The sequence below is a fragment of the Anolis carolinensis genome, chromosome 3 (genome assembly GCF_035594765.1).
Source record: "Anolis carolinensis isolate JA03-04 chromosome 3, rAnoCar3.1.pri, whole genome shotgun sequence".
In the NCBI taxonomy this organism is placed as follows: Eukaryota; Metazoa; Chordata; class Lepidosauria; order Squamata; family Dactyloidae; genus Anolis; species Anolis carolinensis.
The window spans coordinates 3,496,624-3,516,018 of NC_085843.1; the positions used below are offsets into that span (position 1 = coordinate 3,496,624).

A 19,395-nucleotide genomic window follows, 5' to 3' on the forward strand; every position below is an offset into this window, starting at 1 on the left:
TCCATCCATCCATCCATCCATCCATCCATCCATCCATCCATCCATCCTGCCAGCTATCCAGTTATCCATCCAGTCAGCCATCTATACATCTATCCATCCAACTATCCATCCATTCATCCATCTACCCAACTATCCATCCATCCATCCATCCTGCCAGCTATCCAGTTATCCATCCAGTCAGCCATCTATACATCTATTCATCCAACTATCCATCCATCTATCCATCCAACTAACTATCCATCCATCCATCCATCCATCCATCCTGCCAGCTATCCAGTTATCCATCCAGTCAACCATCTATACATCTATCCATCCAATTATCCATCCATCCAACTATCCATCCATCCATCCATCCTGCCAGCTATCCAGTTATCCATCTGTCCATCCACCTTTTCACCTGGCTATCTATCCATCCATTCATCCATGCATCCGTCCATTTGTCCATCTATCTATCCATCTATACTAGGGAGACCTGGTCCAGCATCACAGCCCTTCTTATATTTTTAGGAGAAGAACGGTTAGAAGAGCTTGGAGAACAACAATTGCAATGCATTTAATATTAATTAACATGAATGTCTTCCTTTGTTCTGTCTGCTTCCTAGGCTTGCGGTGTTGACTATGAAGTCAAAGCCTTCTGTGCGGAGAATCTAGAAGAGAAGATCCACAAGAGGTGAGCAAAGTGTTCACCTGTGTTCTTGTTATTCGTCATGGGTTTGCATTGATTTCTGGCATTCTCTGAATGGGACAGACCCTGGACCTGGCTTTTACCATCTTGAGATGCATTTATATCAGGCATGGGCAAACTTGGGCCCTCCTTCAGGTGTGTTGGACTCCAACTCCCACAATTCCTAACATCCAGTGGAATTAATGCAGTTTGACACCACTTGAACTACCATGGCTCAGTGCCATGGAATCTTGGCATTTGGAGGGGTTCCTTACTCACTGGAATGGCCATCTGTCGGGAGGGCTTTGGTTGTATTTTCCTGCCTGGCAGAAGGGAGTTGGACTGGATGGCCATTGGTGTCTCTTCCAAGGCTATTATTCTATGGGTGTGTTGGTGGTTTACGCCGTCCTTGCAGTGCAGACCCAGCCTAACCTTTTGGAAACGTTTGCAGGAACTCTGTGCGCTTGGTGATCCGCAAAGTGCAGTATGCACCTGAGCGGCCGGGACCACAACCCATGGCAGAGACCACCAGGCAGTTCCTCATGTCCGATAAACCCCTGCATTTGGAGGCCTCCCTGGATAAAGAGGTATGGTTTGGACCCTATATAAATACATATACATATGTCAGGGAATTGTCACCCTGACCGATTGATGAGTCAGGTCTCACCTTCTGCTCATCAGCCAGACTACTTAGGCAGCGGCGAAAGTGGCACCAACAAACGACACCTCAGTCATTAATTATCTGCTGATCCCAGCGGTTCTAAAGGCTTTATTTACAAGCTATATACAACACTAAATACCATCACTCTCTGGACACATGTTGCCTTGGCAGGCAAGCAAGCACCTTCTTACATTCCACAGTTCATGACGAATGTTCTGTCCACGTAGTTGAAGCGGAAGTCTTGACCCATTGGCCCTCCTAGCAATCAATCAGGGCTGGCTGTAATTAACTCCTGTACTGCTGGAATGCTTGCCGGAACACATATACACAATCCAACAGCAACAATTGATTGAACATTTCACACTATAACAACAAAAACACTAACGACATATACATATTATACAGGCAGTCCCCAAGTTATGAGCAAGATAGGGTCTCTAGGTTTGTTTTTGTTCAATTTATATATAAGTCAGAACAGGGACATTTTAAAGTATCATTCCAGCTTGTCTGATGGCTCAATGGGTCTGTTCTCTCCATAGATCTACTACCACGGAGAGCCCATCAACGTCAACGTCCACGTGACCAATAACACCAACAAGACGGTGAAGAAGATCAAAATCTCAGGTGAAAATGCAAAATGCCTTTTGTACGGTGTGCTCAGTCCCTCCTGTGCTGGGGAGGAAAGGTTTTTTGTGTGTATCCGCTCTGGATTATAGTCCGAACTTTATACACAATCTCCATATTGGTGAATCTATTTAGAAGAGTTGAGTTCAACACTCCTGAATCGCTTCCTTTGAAGTTCAGATGACGGGAAAATTGAGACTTCTTCGTAGCTGGCATTGCTCATGTAAACAAATATGCTTGCAGGATTTGGCACTTGTTATAAACATTTATCATGCTGGGAAGGTTATTTCAAGTACTACTGACTTCAAATGTTTTGGATTCTGTCTTGTTCAAGGCTTTCATGGCTGGAATCACAGCGTTGCTGTGAGTTTTTTGGGCTATATGTTCATGTTCCAGTAGCATTCTCTCCTGATGTTTCACCTGCATCTGTAGTTAATGGCATCCTCAGAGGTTTGTTCGGAGGTCTGTTGGAAATGAGGCAGGTGGTGTGTGTGTGTGTGTATCTGTGGAATAATGTCCAGGGTGGGAGAAAGGACCCTTTTCTGATTGAAGCAAGTGGTAAATGTTGAAATTTGTAAGCTTGATTAGCATTGAGTAGCCTTGCAGCTGCAATGTCCATGAGTTTTGTTGCATGGAGACATCCTCTGTGTGGGAGGTGTTAACTGTCATTTGATTGTTTGCTGTCTGGAGTTCCCCTGTTTCTGAGTGGTGTTCTTTATTACTTTCTTGATTCTGGTGTTTTTTAAAATACTGGCAACCAGATTTTGTTCATTTCCATTGTTTCCTCCTATCTGTTGAAATTGTCCATGTGCTTCTTATGGATTTCAATGGCTTCTCTGTGGAGTCTGACATGGTGGTTGCAGGCAACAAGCTATCAAGGGACAAACGTCAGCAGAGAATGCTTCTGGAACATGGCCATACAGTCTGGAAAATTCACAACAACCCAATCAAGGGCCAGTGAACACCTACCAAACAAAGGATGCCTCCAGGCAACAACAGCCAAAAAATACCCTCACTGATTGACTTTACAGCTGCAAGACCACTCAATCAAGCTTGCTAATTGCGACATTCAGATTTGCTCCAAACAGACATTCAGATTTGCTCCAAACAGGGTTCTTTCTCCCACCCTGAATATTATTCCACAGCTATATATATGTATATCCTCTGTTGGTGTATTTTGGTGTAAGGGTGAAATGTTGAATCAAGTGTTTTGCTGTTGGAGTTTTGCAACTATGTATTCCGACATGCTTTCCAGCAGCACACGGGTTAATGGCAGGCCAGTGTGAATGATAGCCTGCCTAGCCAATAGGTCAAGCCTTCTGGTTTCAGAAGGGCAGACAGGATGTTCGCCATTCTGCTATGGAATGTGGGAGTTGCCGGCAGAAGAGTTGATTGGCAAAGAGAGAGGACATGCTTTGCCTTGCTTAGGGAAGCATGGGTCCTATGAGCGATGGACTTTGTAGTTGTATATAGTTTGTATATAATAAAGTCTAGGAACCGCTGTGAACAGCTGAATTACGACTGTGGTGTCATTTGTCAATGCTGCTTAACCAGATGCTTAAGCAGTCTGATGGAAGATGGATTGATGAGAGGCCTGGCTCACCAATAAATCAGGGTGGTTCGGAGCTAATTTAACACCCCCCCCCCCCACATCCTCCACTTGCCTCATTTCCAACAGACTTCTGAACAAACCTCTAAAGATCCCATGAGCCACAGATACAGGCAAAATGTCAGGAAACTCACAGCAACCCACTTTTGGATTCTTTTTTAAGCAGCTGAGTGCTTGATTTGATTGCAGACTTTGTTCTCTGTAACTGGGTTTTGTTGTCCTGATATTTTCTGCTCTCCTGCAAATAAGCCCTTCTAAAACCTTTTTCTATATATAAAAAAGCAATTTTTCTCAGCTTCTGGCATTGCAGGACATGATACCGTGTGTATCGATGATGAGTCCGCTCTGGGTTTTAGTCCGAACTTTAAATGACCTCCCTAACCTCTTTTGTACCTAGATTTTTGGAACCTTTTGTGTGTCTTTTTAAAGTTCAGACAAACCCCAGACTGGATTTGCTACCCCACTGACCTACAAGCTACTAGTTCATACTGGATGTGAGTATTCCCGATATTTGTTGTATCTCTGTTTCATTTCTTTGTCTCTCTGTGTTTACTTCTAGTACGGCAGTATGCAGATATTTGCCTGTTCAACACAGCGCAGTACAAGTGCCCCGTGGCCGTGGAGGAGGCAGAGTGAGTATCACAGGGACTGTTAATGTGGGATTTGTGTATTGGTAGTGTTTAAATGAAATTTGTGTCTTGTCTGTATTGCATACTGATTGCATCATCCAGAGTGTAACATAGTCTGGAAAGAGTTAGTTACTGAGAAGCTGTGTTGACCTTGATGTGTGGCTGGAACTGGGGAGTGTCCAAGCACAACTGTGTGTGCATTGCTGATTGCATCAGTTCAGTTCTGTTCTGAGTGGAGTCGAGTGCTGTCTGCTGAGAGTCAAGTCCTGTGTCCATTGTCTTCAAGTCTGTTTGTCTTGATTATTATTGCTGAAGTCAGTAAAACTTGTGTATAGTTTTACCATCATCTCTGATGTCGCTTTGTTCTGCATTTCACTGATTCCATTCAACTGCTGCTGCGCTGCAAATTACTCTGACAGGGACCACTAAAGGCCATCCAGACCAACCACCTTCAAAAATTGTCGTTCTTTTATATTTTAAATCAGGCATGGGCCAACTTCGGCCCTCCCTCCAGGTGTTTTGGACTTCAACTCCCACCATTCCTAACAGCCTACCGGCTGTTAGGAATGGTGGGAGTTGAAGTCCAAAACACCTGGAGGGAGGGCCGAAGTTGGCCCATGCCTGGTATATATTTCCTGCTATTCAACTGATTCGTGCCATTGTTGCCTTCGCTTCTTTCTAGTGACGTGGTGGCTCCGAGTTCGACGTTCTGCAAAGTCTACACCTTGACCCCGTTCCTGGCCAACAACCGAGAGAAACGCGGCCTGGCCTTAGACGGGAAGCTCAAGCACGAGGACACCAACCTGGCCTCCAGCACACTGTGAGTGCCCTTTTTCTCTGATAAAGGGTGCATGCATCTACACTGCAGGACTAACGCAGTTTGATACCACTTTAGTCTCCATTGGTTATTTTTATTTATCGTGTCAGAAGCAAATTGAGGATGCAGTTATAATGTATTTAAAAACACAAACAAAGTTAAACACTTGGCATGATACTAAATGTCCTTTGACCAGAAGCTGGCCACTTGGAGTAAGGCCTTTGGTGTTGTTGTGAGAAGGTCCTCAAAGGGTAATGCAAAAAGCAATAAAGAAATGCAATAATCCAAATAGAATTCAATGTCCCAGAAACAGCAGGTAAATTCTTAAAAGACAAGGCTTAAAACAGGAACATGCTCTTCAAAGCAAAATCCAAAGTACATAATACAAACAGGAGCAAGAAGGCAAGAATACTTTCCCAAAAACCATAGGCAACATTTGAATCAAGACTTGAGGCTTGGAAACAGGAACAAAACAGGAGATCTTGCTCTGAAAGCAAAGTTGCTTGATCTGAAATGTGTCCCCACATTTCCCCTTATTTACCCATTCTTACAAGACATGAAGGCATTCCTTTGACCTTGGGTTCCCAACCTTTTGGCAGCAATCCATCACAAATGTTTAGGGAGTTTGGTTCTTAGACCCAGCCTTGTTTCTCTGTCCAATTGGACTTCCTCATTATCACTTTCAGAACCACCTGGCTGTTGTTGACTTTCCCTGCCCTCCTCTCATTCTGAGAGCTGTGAAAAGTCACTCGGATATGAAGCCTTTGTTATCTCATCTTGGCTGCCTGCCTGCGGCCTTCTCAGCATCTCTGGCTGCTCAGACTGTCTAACATTTCCAGTTTCAGACTGCAAACCCAAATCCCCCTTCATTATCAGACTGAACTACAACACCCACTTTTAGGTGGTCCCTATTTATCTACCCATATTTTGCTTTCGAACCGCTAGGTAGGCAGAAGCTGGGCTAAAGGCCAGGAGCTCACCCTGACCCGGGCTTCGAACTGTCAACCTATTGATCAACAAGATTTACTGCAGCTGGTGGTTTAACCTGCTGTTGTAGAGCCCGGCCTGACTTTATATCATCATCATCATCATCATCATCATCATCATCATATCATCATCATCCACTTTATTTATTTACCGCTCCATCTCCTCAAGAGGACTCAGGGCAGTTTCCAATATGAACATAAAAAACATTCAATTGTCAAAAAACACCTTACAACAAATTTAAACATAGTAAACATAATAGATCAAAATGTCGCAGATTCGAATCCGGGGAGGAGAGTGAGCTCCTACTGTTAGCCCCAGCTTCTGCCAATATAGCAGTTCGAAAACATGTAAATGTGGGTAGATCAATAGGTACTGTTCTGGCGGGAAAGTAATGGTGCTCCATGCAGTCATGACCTTGGAGGTGTCTACAGACAATGCCGGCTCTTTGGCTTAGGAATGGAGATGAGCACTAAACCCCAGAGTCGGACATGGCAAGACTTAACGTCAGGGGAAACCTTTACCTTTACTAAACATAATAAACACCATCATAAGACAGAACCAAAACAATTCTACTGAAAACAGACATAAAATTACAAATCCAAATCAATATACTCCATCAAGGATTCAAATTTTATTATGCCAATATTGCTGTATTATGTCAATATAGCTGTATCACCATACCTGCTGGCGGCTGCTGCTGCTGCTGCTGCTGCTGCTGCTGCTTCTTCTTCTTCTTCTTCTTCTTCTTCTTCTTCTATTATTATTATTATTATTATTATTATTATTATTATTATTATTATTTGTCAAGAAACAGTTAAATTGAGACAAATTGAGAAACAGTTAACACATGCACCTTCCGTCTCAATTTACCTTCTTCTCCAGCAATCTGCCTATCTGCACAGTCGCCCAAAAATAAACGCACACTTCCTGGCTGTCAGCTGCAACCAGCGGTTCTTATCTTTATTGAGGTTATATACACTATTTACATAGTCTTGCCGGAGCATAGCATTCGAGCATCCGACCTTGATCATTCACAGCATGGGAAGCATGTCTTTTCTCTGTGCTGTTGCCTCCCACATTCCACAGCAATGACAAATGTCCTGTTGCATGTGGGAATCACTCACTGTTTCCCTCTAGCAATAAATCTCTACTCTATGCAATTAACTCTTACATTCCTGGAATGCTGGATTACCTGATGCATTACAGGTACACACAATCAGTTTGCTTTAAACTATAAGTGAAATTTCACAACTACACAAAACCATCATCATCACCATCAACAATAACGCAGCTATATCAGTGTACATTCTGGTTTAAGTATATTATTGTTGTTGTTATTGTTAATAATAATAATACAGTAATAATAAGTTTATTTATATCCCGCCTCCATCTCCCAAGAAGGGGACTCGGGGCGGCTTACAGCAAAATCAAAATACAAGCGATGATAAAATAGGAAACATCAAAGGACAACAACAAAAACCAATAATAAAATATACACAATAGGCGAAAAAACACAACACAGAATTAAAACATCAAAATAAAAACAATGAGGTTGCAATGAAGGGGAAACCGGTCCTTCAAAATCAAAATCTTTTCAATAGTGGATAAGCAAGGTGCACATGGTTATTACTATTATTCCTTCATCATTCCAGCTGTATCAGTGTATGTGCTGGCTTCCAGTATTTTGTTATTACTACTATTATTTATATCAATACAGCTGTATTAGTAAATATTCTGGCTTGATAATAATATTGAGGATGATATTAATACAGTGGTATTGTTGAAATGCAACAAAATAGGTCTGTAGTGTCAAAGGTATGGTTGTTGTTGTTACTACCACCGCGATTCTGCTTTCCTCTCTTAAGAGACTCGCTTAAAAGTTCAGACTCAAACCCAAAGCGGACCTCCCAGTATGGAAACCATCTGTTGGCATGAAGGGAGGGAAGCAAGAAAGGTTGCCATCAATGAATATACTGTATATACTCGAGTATAAGCCAATCCAAATATAGGCCGAGGCACCTAATTTTACCACAAAAAACCTGGGAAAACATTGACTCCAGTATAAGCCAAGGCTGGTAAATTTCAGAAATAAAAATGGATCCCAATAAAATTACATGAACTGAGGCATCAGTAGGTTAAATGTTTTTGAATATTTACATAAAGCTCAAATTTAAGATAAGACCGTCCAGCTCTGATCCAATCATTATTCTCATCTTCTTCAATGTAAATGTGCTTATGTATCCTTTTAATAATAATAGAGTAAAATAATACATGTAATAATAATAATAATAATAAATACAGGAAAATAATACATGTAATAATAAATACAGGAAAATAGTAAATGCAATAATAACCATAATAAGATCAGAGTGAAATAATAAATGTTGTTATTATTATTATTATTATTATTATTATTATTATTATTATTATTATTATTACAGGCAAATAATACATGTAATAATAAATAGAGTAAAATAGTAAATGCAATAGTAGTAATAATAATAATAATAATAATAATAATAATATCAGAGTGAAATAATAAATGTATTACTGTATTTACATAAAGCTCAAATTTAAGATAAGACTGTCCAACTCTGATCCAATCATTATTCTCATCTTCTTCAATGTAAATGTGCTTATGTATCCTTTTAATAATAATAGAGTAAAATAATACATGTAATAATAAATAGAGTAAAATAGTAAATGCAATAGTAGTAATAATAATAATAATAATAATAATATCAGAGTGAAATAATAAATGTATTACTGTATTTACATAAAGCTCAAATTTAAGATAAGACTGTCCAACTCTGATCCAATCATTATTCTCATCTTCTTCAATGTAAATGTGCTTATGTATCCTTTTAATAATAATAGAGTAAAATAATACATGTAATAATAATAATAATAATAATAAATAATAATACAGGAAAATAACACATGCAATAATAAATACAGGAAAATAGTAAATGCAATAATAACCATAATAAGATCAGAGTGAAATAATAAATGTTGTTATTATTATTATTATTATTATTATTATTATTATTATTATTATTATTATTACAGGCAAATAATACATGTAATAATAAATAGAGTAAAATAGTAAATGCAATAGTAATAATAATAATAATATCAGAGTGAAATAATAAATGTATTACTGTATTTACATAAAGCTCAAATTTAAGATAAGACTGTCCAACTCTGATCCAATCATTATTCTCATCTTCCATGTAAATGTGCTTATGTATCCTTTTAATAATAATAGAGTAAAATAATACATGTAATAATAATAATAATAAATACAGGAAAATAATACATGTAATAATAGATAGAGTAAAATAGTAAATGCAGTAATAAGATCAGAGTGGAATAATAAATGTATTAATAATAATAATAAAAACAGAGTAAAATAAATGTAATAGTTGCGACTATAATAGATAAAAATAATAAATGTAATAATGCCAATAATAATAGAGAAAAATAATAAATGTAATAATGCCAATAATAATAGAGAAAAATAATAAATGTACTATATATTTTTGAGTATAAGCTGACCCAAATATAAGCCAACCAGGACCCTCACCCGAGTATAAGCCGAAGGGGGCTTTTTCAGTCTTTAAAAAAGGGATGAAAAACTAGGCTTATCCTCGAGTATATACAGTAAGTAGCCGTGGTCTTTCTTTGGAAGCTCACCTCCCTTTCCTTCATTCCCAGGTTGAGAGACGGGGCCAACAAGGAGGTCCTGGGCATCATCGTCTCCTACAAAGTGAAGGCCAAGCTGGTGGTCTCTCGAGGCGGGTGAGTCCCCGTCCACGCATCCCTTTTCCATGCACCACGCGTGTAAAACGAATGGCATTTGACACACTTTTACTGCCATGGTTTAATGCTGTGGAATAATCCGAGTTGTAGGTTTGCTGTGAGTTTGTCAGGATGTCTGGCCATGTTTCTGAGGCATTTTCTTTTGATATTTCACCTGCATCTGTGACTAATGCCATCTTCAGAGGTCTGTTGGAGGTGAGGCAAGTGGAGTGTGCATCTATATCTATATCTATATGAATATCTATATCAATATATATTTGTGGAATGATGTCCAGGATGGGAGGAAAAATCCTTGTCTGTTTGAAGCAAGTGTCAATGTTGCAATTGGCAAGCAATCAAGTGCCAGTGAACACCTCCCAAACAGAGGGTGCCTCCAGGCAACAGAAGCCAGGCTAGCTCCATGCAGATATCCTCACTTATTGACATTGCAGCTTCATGGCTACTCAATGCTAAGCAAGCTGGCATTGCAGCAAGCAATCAAGTGCCAGTGAACACCTCCCAAACAGAGGGTGCCTCCAGGCAACAACAGCCAGACTACCTCCATGCAGATATCTTCACTTACTGACATTGCAGCTTCATGGCTACTCAATGCTATTCAAGCTGGCATTGCAGCAAGCAATCATGTGCTTTTTTAATACCTCCTAAACAAAGGATGTCCCCAGGCAACAACAGCCAGGCTACCTCTATGCAGATGCCCTCATTGATGGACTTTGCAACTTCAAGGCTACTCAATGCTAATCAAGCTTGCTAATTGCAACATTTGCACTTGCTTCTAACAGACAAAGGTTCTTTCTCCCACTCTGGACATCATTCCACATGCATACATACATACATACATACATATACATACACACATACAATATATCAATAGATCAATATATCAATATATATATTCAGTAGAGTCTCAATTATCCAAACACTCGCTTATCCAACGTTCTGGATTATCCAACGCATTTTTGTAGTCAATGTTTTCAATATATCGTGATATATTGGTGCTAAATTCATAAATACAGTAATTACTACGTAGCATTACTGAGTATTGAACTACTTTTTCTGCCAAATTTGTTGTCTAACATGATGTTTTGGTGCTTAATTTGTAAAATCATAACCTAATTTGATGTTTAATAGGCTTATCCTTATTATTATCCAACATATTCACTTATCCAACGTTCTGAGGTTGGGTTGCTGACCTGAAAGCTGCCAGGTTCGAATCCCACCTGGGGAGAGTGTGGATGAGCTCCCTCTATCAGCTCCAGCTCCATGCGGGGACATGAGAGAAGCCTCCCACAAGGATGGTAAAAACATCAAAACATCCGGGCGTCCCCTGGGCAACGTCCTTGCAGACGGCCAATTCTCTCACTCCAGAAGCAACCCCGGTTGCTCCTGACACGAAAAAAAAAAAAGTGAGACTCTACTGCATATACATATACATATATATACACACACACACACACACACACTCCACTTGCCTCACTGCCAACAGACTTCTGACGATACCAGCCACAGGTGCGGGCAAAACATCAGGAGAGAATGCTACTGGGACATGGCCATACGGCCCGAAAAACTCACAGCAACCCACAGCCATGAAAGCCTTCAACAACGCAAAGGGAGTTGTAGTTTGTTGAGGTTCCAGCACTCTTGGGCAGAGAAGGCGGAAGACCTTGCGAAACTACAACTCCCGGGATCTCAGATCAAAGAGCCAGGGCAATAAGTCCTGGCCTTAAAACAAAGAGCATCCAATTATAATAGCCGTATTAGGACACTCTTTCTGCTCTCAAATAGGTGGTATTTCTTCTAATAAGTGGCACCTGCCATTCCTGCAAAGGACATGTTTTCTCGCCTTCAAATAAAGGACATCCCTTTTAAATAAGGGTTAAATTAAAGCTAAGATATATGGCATTCAGACAAGGCTCATTCCATTGAAAAAAGGACACCTTCCACCCCATAAATGTCAAGGACAGAACGCCACAAGATTCAAAGTAACAGAGTTTATTAGATTACAGAACTCAAAAATGCCCGTAAAACACAAGGGCCAGGCAATTTTTGCCTTTAGGAGCAAAAAGGGGCAAAAGTAAATGTTCAAAAGATAAACCGGATTAAACCGGAGTTTAATCCGGGTAAAAACAAACTGCTTTCTTCAGCCTGGGTATAAACAAAACGAAAGCCAAGGAACAAAAGATAAAGAATGCAACTAATTGGCAGCAGATTCCTCTCTGCTGCCAACACTGTGTTTAGAGTAACTTGCGTCGCTCCCACACACACACACAGCAGACAGGATTCCAACACGAACAATTCAGCCAGGGATTTTAGCAGTAGAGTAGACCAGTTCCGTTCCGTAGATCAAAGCCAGAAGCAGACGTTTGTAGTTTTTCCAAGTCCAAGAAGGGGGGAAGACAAGCCGTGGTCAGTTCAGTCCGAGTTCTCAAAGCAGGAGATGGCGTCCGTCAAGAAGACGACGGAAGGTCAAGCTAATAAGAGTAAGCACAGGTTTGCACAAACAAATGCCCACACAATCCCTCCCGCCGTCTGACCCTGGATTCCAATCAACTTACGTCTCAGCACAGGAAAGTACACAAGTCTTCAGGGAAGCGTCCCACACACACACACGAATCCCAAGCGTTTGCCCAGATTACCTTGCCCGACGCAATTTGCAATTGCTCCCAAGCCCCATTTTATGCCAGTTACAAATCTTCATCACTGTCAGCTGTCCTCCTTAACCCGGGCGTTTCCTCATCACTTTCCTCGTCAGAGCTGGAACACCTCTGACTACGCCCAACAGCATCTCCAGCTGTGGATCCCGTCCCATCCCTCCAGCTAAGCCATGGGTCTAATCCTGAAGGTCCCCATTCATCTTCTGCCCCATCATGGCCAGTGGCCCCCAATTCCTCCCTTACCCGAGTCCAATCCATCTCATCCTCCTCTGAGCTAACCAGCCCTTCCTCCATTCTCTCCGTAAACCCTTCGAAAGACTCTTCGTCAGATGGTGCTGCAAATATGTCTCGCAGTCTTTTTCTCTCTCGCTCCTCGAGAGTATCCGACTCTCGAGGAGTCTTACGTCCACGCCTGTCAGAAACAGAGCCACGAGGCTCAATCATAACACTATCCCCTCTCACAAAGGCCTCCTCCCCCGATGGCGGAGAAGTGGCAGTGATACCCTCCGCTATAGCACCACGACGACTAGAGGTATCAAGTTTCAACAGCGAACGATGAAAGACTGGATGGACCTTTAAACTAGACGGTAAACGCAAACGAAACGCAACAGAAGAAATCTTTTTAACGATAGGAAAGGGACCCAAATACCGAGGCGCAAACTTTCCCCCAGCCTGTTTAATATGTTTGGAAGATAACCACACTAAATCCCCTTCTTCCAACTCCTCCCCTGCCTGCCTGTGGCGGTCAGCCTGAGTCTTCTGCGTTGCCTTAGCTTCCAACAGTAAGCGACGGGCAACATCATGCAATGCAGCCATTTCCGTAGAGCGGTACACAGGGTCCGAAGAGACCACATTGGTCGACGGCGCCACACCTCCCCGTGGGTGAAAGCCATAAGTAAGCTCAAACGGCGTATGCTGACTAGACGTGTGCACCGCATTGTTGTAAGCAAATTCCGCCACCGGTAACCACTTCACCCAAGCCGTGGGTTGATCTAAACAAAAACAACGCAGATACTGCTCTAAGAGCCCATTAACCCGTTCCGACTGTCCATCCGTTTGCGGATGGAAGGCGGACGACACGTTTAACTTAGTCCCCAAGCACTCATGGAAGTGTTTCCAAAAGCGTGACACAAATTGCGGAGCCCTATCGGAAATAATCACCTCGGGTGCTCCGTGCAAGCGATAGATGTGCTTTGTAAATAGTAAGGCCAACGTAGGGGCCGCCGGAATGGTTGAACAAGGAATAAAATGAGCCAGTTTACTAAATAAATCCACCACCACCCAAATACAAGTATAACCCCCAGATTTAGGCAAATCTGAAATGAAATCCATGGAAATGATTTGCCATGGCCTCTCCGGAACAGGTAAAGACGACAACAACCCTCTAGGGCGCCCAACAGGCGTCTTACTCTGCTGGCAAACGGCGCAGCTGTCACAAAAGCGCAGAATGTCTTGCCGCATCTTTGGCCACCAGTAGCTCCTGGTGATAAGCTGTACGGTCTTGAACCTGCCAAAGTGCCCAGCCATGGGTTCGTCATGGTGGGCTCTAATCACCTCCAACCTGAGGGCCCCCACTGGTACGTAAACCTGCCCCCTACGCACCAATACCCCGTCTTGATCTTGGAGATGCGGCAGTATGGTACGGTTACCTGCTGAGAGCAGCATCAGTTGCTCTTGTGTCCACACATCATCTTTCTGAGCCTCAAGGATCTGATCATGTAACCCGAGCTCATTATCTACAACACACAGCGAGGCAGTAGGCAAGATGGTCTGACATACTACCTGCTCATTGGTCTTAAATTCTGGCTTGCGGGATAAAGCATCGGCCCGCAAGTTTGCCTTCCCCTCCACGAACTGCACCTTGAAGTTAAACCTGGAGAAAAACAAAGCCCAGCGGATTTGACGCTGGTTTAACTTCTTTGCTGTTTGCAAGTGCTCTAAGTTCTTATGATCAGACCTGACCACGATCTGATGCCGTGCCCCTTCAAGCCAGTGCCGCCACACCTCAAACGCCACCTTAATCGCCAACAACTCCTTCTCCCATATGGTATAGTTCTGCTCGAAGGGTGTTAGTTGCCGCGAGTAAAATCCACAGGGACGCAAGGTCCCTGAGGAATCCTTCTGAGACAATACAGCCCCCAACGCGTAGCTAGAAGCGTCCGCTTCTACCACGAACGGTTTGTCAACATCAGGATGGGTTAGTATGTTGTCCGATTGAAAACTAGACTTAAGTTGTAAAAACGCCTCGTGAGCTTCCCGCCCCCACACAAATGGCTGTTTCTTGCGCAGAAGCTGCGTCAAAGGTACCGTGAGCTTTGCAAAATTCGGAATAAACTCCCGGTAGTAATTAGCGAAACCTAAGAACCTTTGTACATCCTTCTTAGTCTTCAGCTCCTGCCATGAGTTGACGGCGTCAACCTTATGTGGGTCCATTTTAAGTTCCCTACCTGACACTACATGACCTAGGAACTCCACTTCAGGCACATGAAAGACGCACTTGGAAGCCTTGGCGAAAAGCCCATTAGCCCGCAGTCGGTGCAGAACCTGCTTGACATGTTGACGATGTTCTTTCTCGTCCTTAGAAAAAATCAAGATATCATCCAAATAAATCACTAAAAATTGGTCAATTAGGTCCCTGAACACATCGTTCATGAACCTCTGGAAGACCGCAGGAGCATTACAAAGCCCAAAAGGCATGACTCGGAACTCGTGGCATCCGAAACACGTGTTAAATGCCGTCTTCCATTCATCCCCTTCCCGTATACGGATTAAGTTATAGGCCCCCCGCAGGTCAAGCTTGGTAAAGACCTTAGCCCCTTGCACCCTTGATAACAGTTCCGAGATTAAAGGGAGCGGGTACCTATCCCGAATGGTGTATTTGTTTAGGATCCGATAGTCGCAGACCAGCCTAAGTTCCCCAGTCTTTTTGGCTACAAAGAATACTGGTGCCGCAGTTGGAGAACTAGATGGGCGAATAAACCCCTTGGCTAAATTTTCATCTAGAAACTCCCGCAAAGCTTGCCTTTCCGGTACAGTCAAGGCATACAGCCTCCCTGCTGGCAGTTTCGCACCTTCTGCCAACTTGATGGCGCAATCATATGGCCTGTGCGGTGGTAATTTGTCCGCTTCTTTTTTACAAAATACATCAGAGAACTCCCCATACTCAGCAGGCACTCCCTCCATATCAGAATGAGTAACATTTAGAGTGCAACAATCCTGCCTCTTTAAAATCACTTTACGTGTTGCCCAATCTACTTGTGGGTTTACTACAGCTAGCCAATCCATCCCCAGGATCACATCATATCTAGGCAAGCTCGTAATATCCCACACAAACGTTCCCGTTACTCCCTGCACCTCCCACGTTACTGCTGAGGTTTCCTGGTTAACCACCCCAGTCTCCAGCAGTCTCCCATCTGCTCCTTCCACCCACACGTCGCATGCTTTGCGCACCTTAGGAATGCCATGCTTCTTAGCAAACTCAATATCTACATAGGAGACCGTGGCCCCTGAGTCCAGCAGTGCCAGAGTAGAAACAAGTTCCCTTCCCCCAACAGATAATGTAATGGGTACGAAAACATGCTTCCTCCCCTCAGTTGACTGCTTGAGGAGCCCTAGTGCGTTGGACTCACGTCGCACTAGGGCTGGCCTTTTCCCGAAAGCTGGGAAGGTTTCACATTACAACTTTTGGCAAAATGCCCAGCATTCCCACAGTACAAACACAAGCCCAGCTGCCTCCTACGGCTCTTTTCCTCTGTAGACAGCTTTTTAAAGACCCCAAGCTCCATGGGCTCTTCCCCCATCACCACAGGTGCCCTGGTTACATGCATGGGTGGCGCACACATTGCTTTTGAGTGTTTACGAGCCTCGAACCTTGCGTCTAAACGCAGCACCTTAGCTACTAAGGCGTCCCAGCTTTCAGCCGGCTCCAAGCGTGCTAGTTCATCCTGGAGCATATCATTTAACCCGGCAGTAAATAAAAGCATGAATGCATTTTCCCCCCAATCCAGCTGGTGGCGATACAGGTTAAACTTATTCAAGTAATCCAAAACAGTCCCCTTTCCCTGTTTCAACCGATACAGAGCCCACCCAGCGTTCTCCGTGCGGAGAGGATCCCCAAAAGTATCAGTTAACAACTTTTTGAAATTATTCAAATTGTCCTTGACTGGGTCATTTCCCAAAATTAAATTAGTGGCCCATTGTCCTGCGGGACCGGTCAACAAACTCAAAATAAAGGCCACCTTGCTAGTGTCTGTGGGAAAAGCATGAGCACTGAGCTGAGAAAAATAAAGCTCCACTTGTGCCAAAAAGGTTGGCAACTTGCACCTGGTTCCGTCAAAGCGTTCAGGAGTCAAAACATGTCCTTTCACGGCATGAGCGGTTTGGCTAACGGTAAAAGCCGTTTGCAATTGGTCTAATTTGGCTCTTAACTCATCCATCGTCTTCCTGACGGGTTTATTGCTGCAATAAACCTTTTATGGGCGTCGGGCAATCTGTCAAGGACAGAACGCCACAAGATTCAAAGTAACAGAGTTTATTAGATTACAGAACTCAAAAATGCCCGTAAAACACAAGGGCCAGGCAATTTTTGCCTTTAGGAGCAAAAAGGGGCAAAAGTAAATGTTCAAAAGATAAACCGGATTAAACCGGAGTTTAATCCGGGTAAAAACAAACTGCTTTCTTCAGCCTGGGTATAAACAAAACGAAAGCCAAGGAACAAAAGATAAAGAATGCAACTAATTGGCAGCAGATTCCTCTCTGCTGCCAACACTGTGTTTAGAGTAACTTGCGTCGCTCCCACACACACACACAGCAGACAGGATTCCAACACGAACAATTCAGCCAGGGATTTTAGCAGTAGAGTAGACCAGTTCCGTTCCGTAGATCAAAGCCAGAAGCAGACGTTTGTAGTTTTTCCAAGTCCAAGAAGGGGGGAAGACAAGCCGTGGTCAGTTCAGTCCGAGTTCTCAAAGCAGGAGATGGCGTCCGTCAAGAAGACGACGGAAGGTCAAGCTAATAAGAGTAAGCACAGGTTTGCACAAACAAATGCCCACACAATCCCTCCCGCCGTCTGACCCTGGATTCCAATCAACTTACGTCTCAGCACAGGAAAGTACACAAGTCTTCAGGGAAGCGTCCCACACACACACACGAATCCCAAGCGTTTGCCCAGATTACCTTGCCCGACGCAATTTGCAATTGCTCCCAAGCCCCATTTTATGCCAGTTACAAATCTTCATCACTGTCAGCTGTCCTCCTTAACCCGGGCGTTTCCTCATCACTTTCCTCGTCAGAGCTGGAACACCTCTGACTACGCCCAACAGCATCTCCAGCTGTGGATCCCGTCCCATCCCTCCAGCTAAGCCATGGGTCTAATCCTGAAGGTCCCCATTCATCTTCTGCCCCATCATGGCCAGTGGCCCCCAATTCCTCCCTTACCCGAGTCCAATCCATCTCATCCTCCTCTGAGCTAACCAGCCCTTCCTCCATTCTCTCCGTAAACCCTTCGAAAGACTCTTCGTCAGATGGTGCTGCAAATATGTCTCGCAGTCTTTTTCTCTCTCGCTCCTCGAGAGTATCCGACTCTCGAGGAGTCTTACGTCCACGCCTGTCAGAAACAGAGCCACGAGGCTCAATCATAACAATAAAAGACAAGTTTTTCGATTCTAAATAAGCTACTGCCATTATAATGAGATTCTAAATAAGCGACTGCCATTATAATGAGAAGCAATTGCCTGTACTATAAAGAGACAAACTTTCTAGCCCTTAAATAAGTGACAACTTTATTAACAAAGGGCCATTTGCTAGCCTTATAAGGGACATGTTCCTGTCCATCAAATAAGGGACAAGTTTTCTGGTCTATAGATAAGGGGCATTAAATTGGGGTGATGATGTACTGTATATACTCGAGTATAAGCCGACCCGAATATAAGCCGAGGCATCTAATTTTACTACAAAAAAACTGGGACTCCAGTATAAGCCGAGGATGGTAAATTTCAGAAATAAAAACAGATACCAATAAAATTACATTAATTGAGGAATCAGTAGGTTAAATGTTTCTGAATATTTACATAAAGCTCAAATCTAAGATAAGACTGTCCAGCTCTGATCAAATCGTTATTCTCATCTTCTTCCATGTAAATGTGCTTATGTATCCTTTTAATAATAATAGAGTAAAATAATACATGTAATAATAATGATAATAAATAATACAGGAAAATAATACATGCAATAATAAATACAGGAAAATAGTAAATGCAATAATAATCATAATAAGATCAGAGTGAAATAATAAATGTAATTATTATTATTATTATTACAGGCAAATAATACATGTAATAATAAATAGAGTAAAATAGTAAATGCAATAGTAATAATAATAATAATAATAATAATAATAATATCAGAGTGAAATAATAAATGTATTACTGTATTTACATAAAGCTCAAATTTAAGATAAGACCGTCCAGCTCTGATCAAATCATGATTCTCATCTTCTTCCATGTAAATGTGCTTATGTATCCTTTTAATAATAATAGAGTAAAATAATACATGTAATAATAATGATAATAAATAATACAGGAAAATAATACATGCAATAATAAATACAGGAAAATAGTAAATGCAATAATAATCATAATAAGATCAGAGTGAAATAATACATCTAATTATTATTATTATTATTATTATTATTATTATTATTATTATTATTACAGGCAAATAATACATGTAATAATAAATAGAGTAAAATAGTAAATGCAATAGTAATAATAATAATAATAATAATAATAATAATAATAATAATAATAATAATATCAGAGTGAAATAATAAATGTATTACTGTATTTACATAAAGCTCAAATTTAAGATAAGACTGTCCAACTTTGATCCAATCATTATTCTCATCTTCTTCAATGTAAATGTGCTTATGTAT

The 19,395-nt window shown here is 42.0% G+C and overlaps 1 protein-coding gene across 4 annotated transcripts in view; it reads left to right on the forward strand.

Annotated features, from left to right (window-relative positions):
* Positions 1-19,395, forward strand: part of arrb1 (arrestin beta 1) — a 182,961-nt gene that overhangs the window by 151,474 nt on the left and 12,092 nt on the right. For 3 of the 4 annotated variants that reach the window (XM_062974415.1, XM_062974414.1, XM_062974413.1), the window contains exons 7-12: positions 603-670; positions 1,116-1,251; positions 1,865-1,949; positions 4,118-4,190; positions 4,870-5,007; positions 9,709-9,792. In XM_062974415.1, coding sequence (XP_062830485.1) covers positions 603-670; positions 1,116-1,251; positions 1,865-1,949; positions 4,118-4,190; positions 4,870-5,007; positions 9,709-9,792 — 584 coding nt within the window. Of the gene's footprint in view, positions 1-602; positions 671-1,115; positions 1,252-1,864; positions 1,950-4,117; positions 4,191-4,869; positions 5,008-9,708; positions 9,797-19,395 lie in introns of those variants that run through there. The other variant, XM_062974416.1, reaches the window with a different exon arrangement.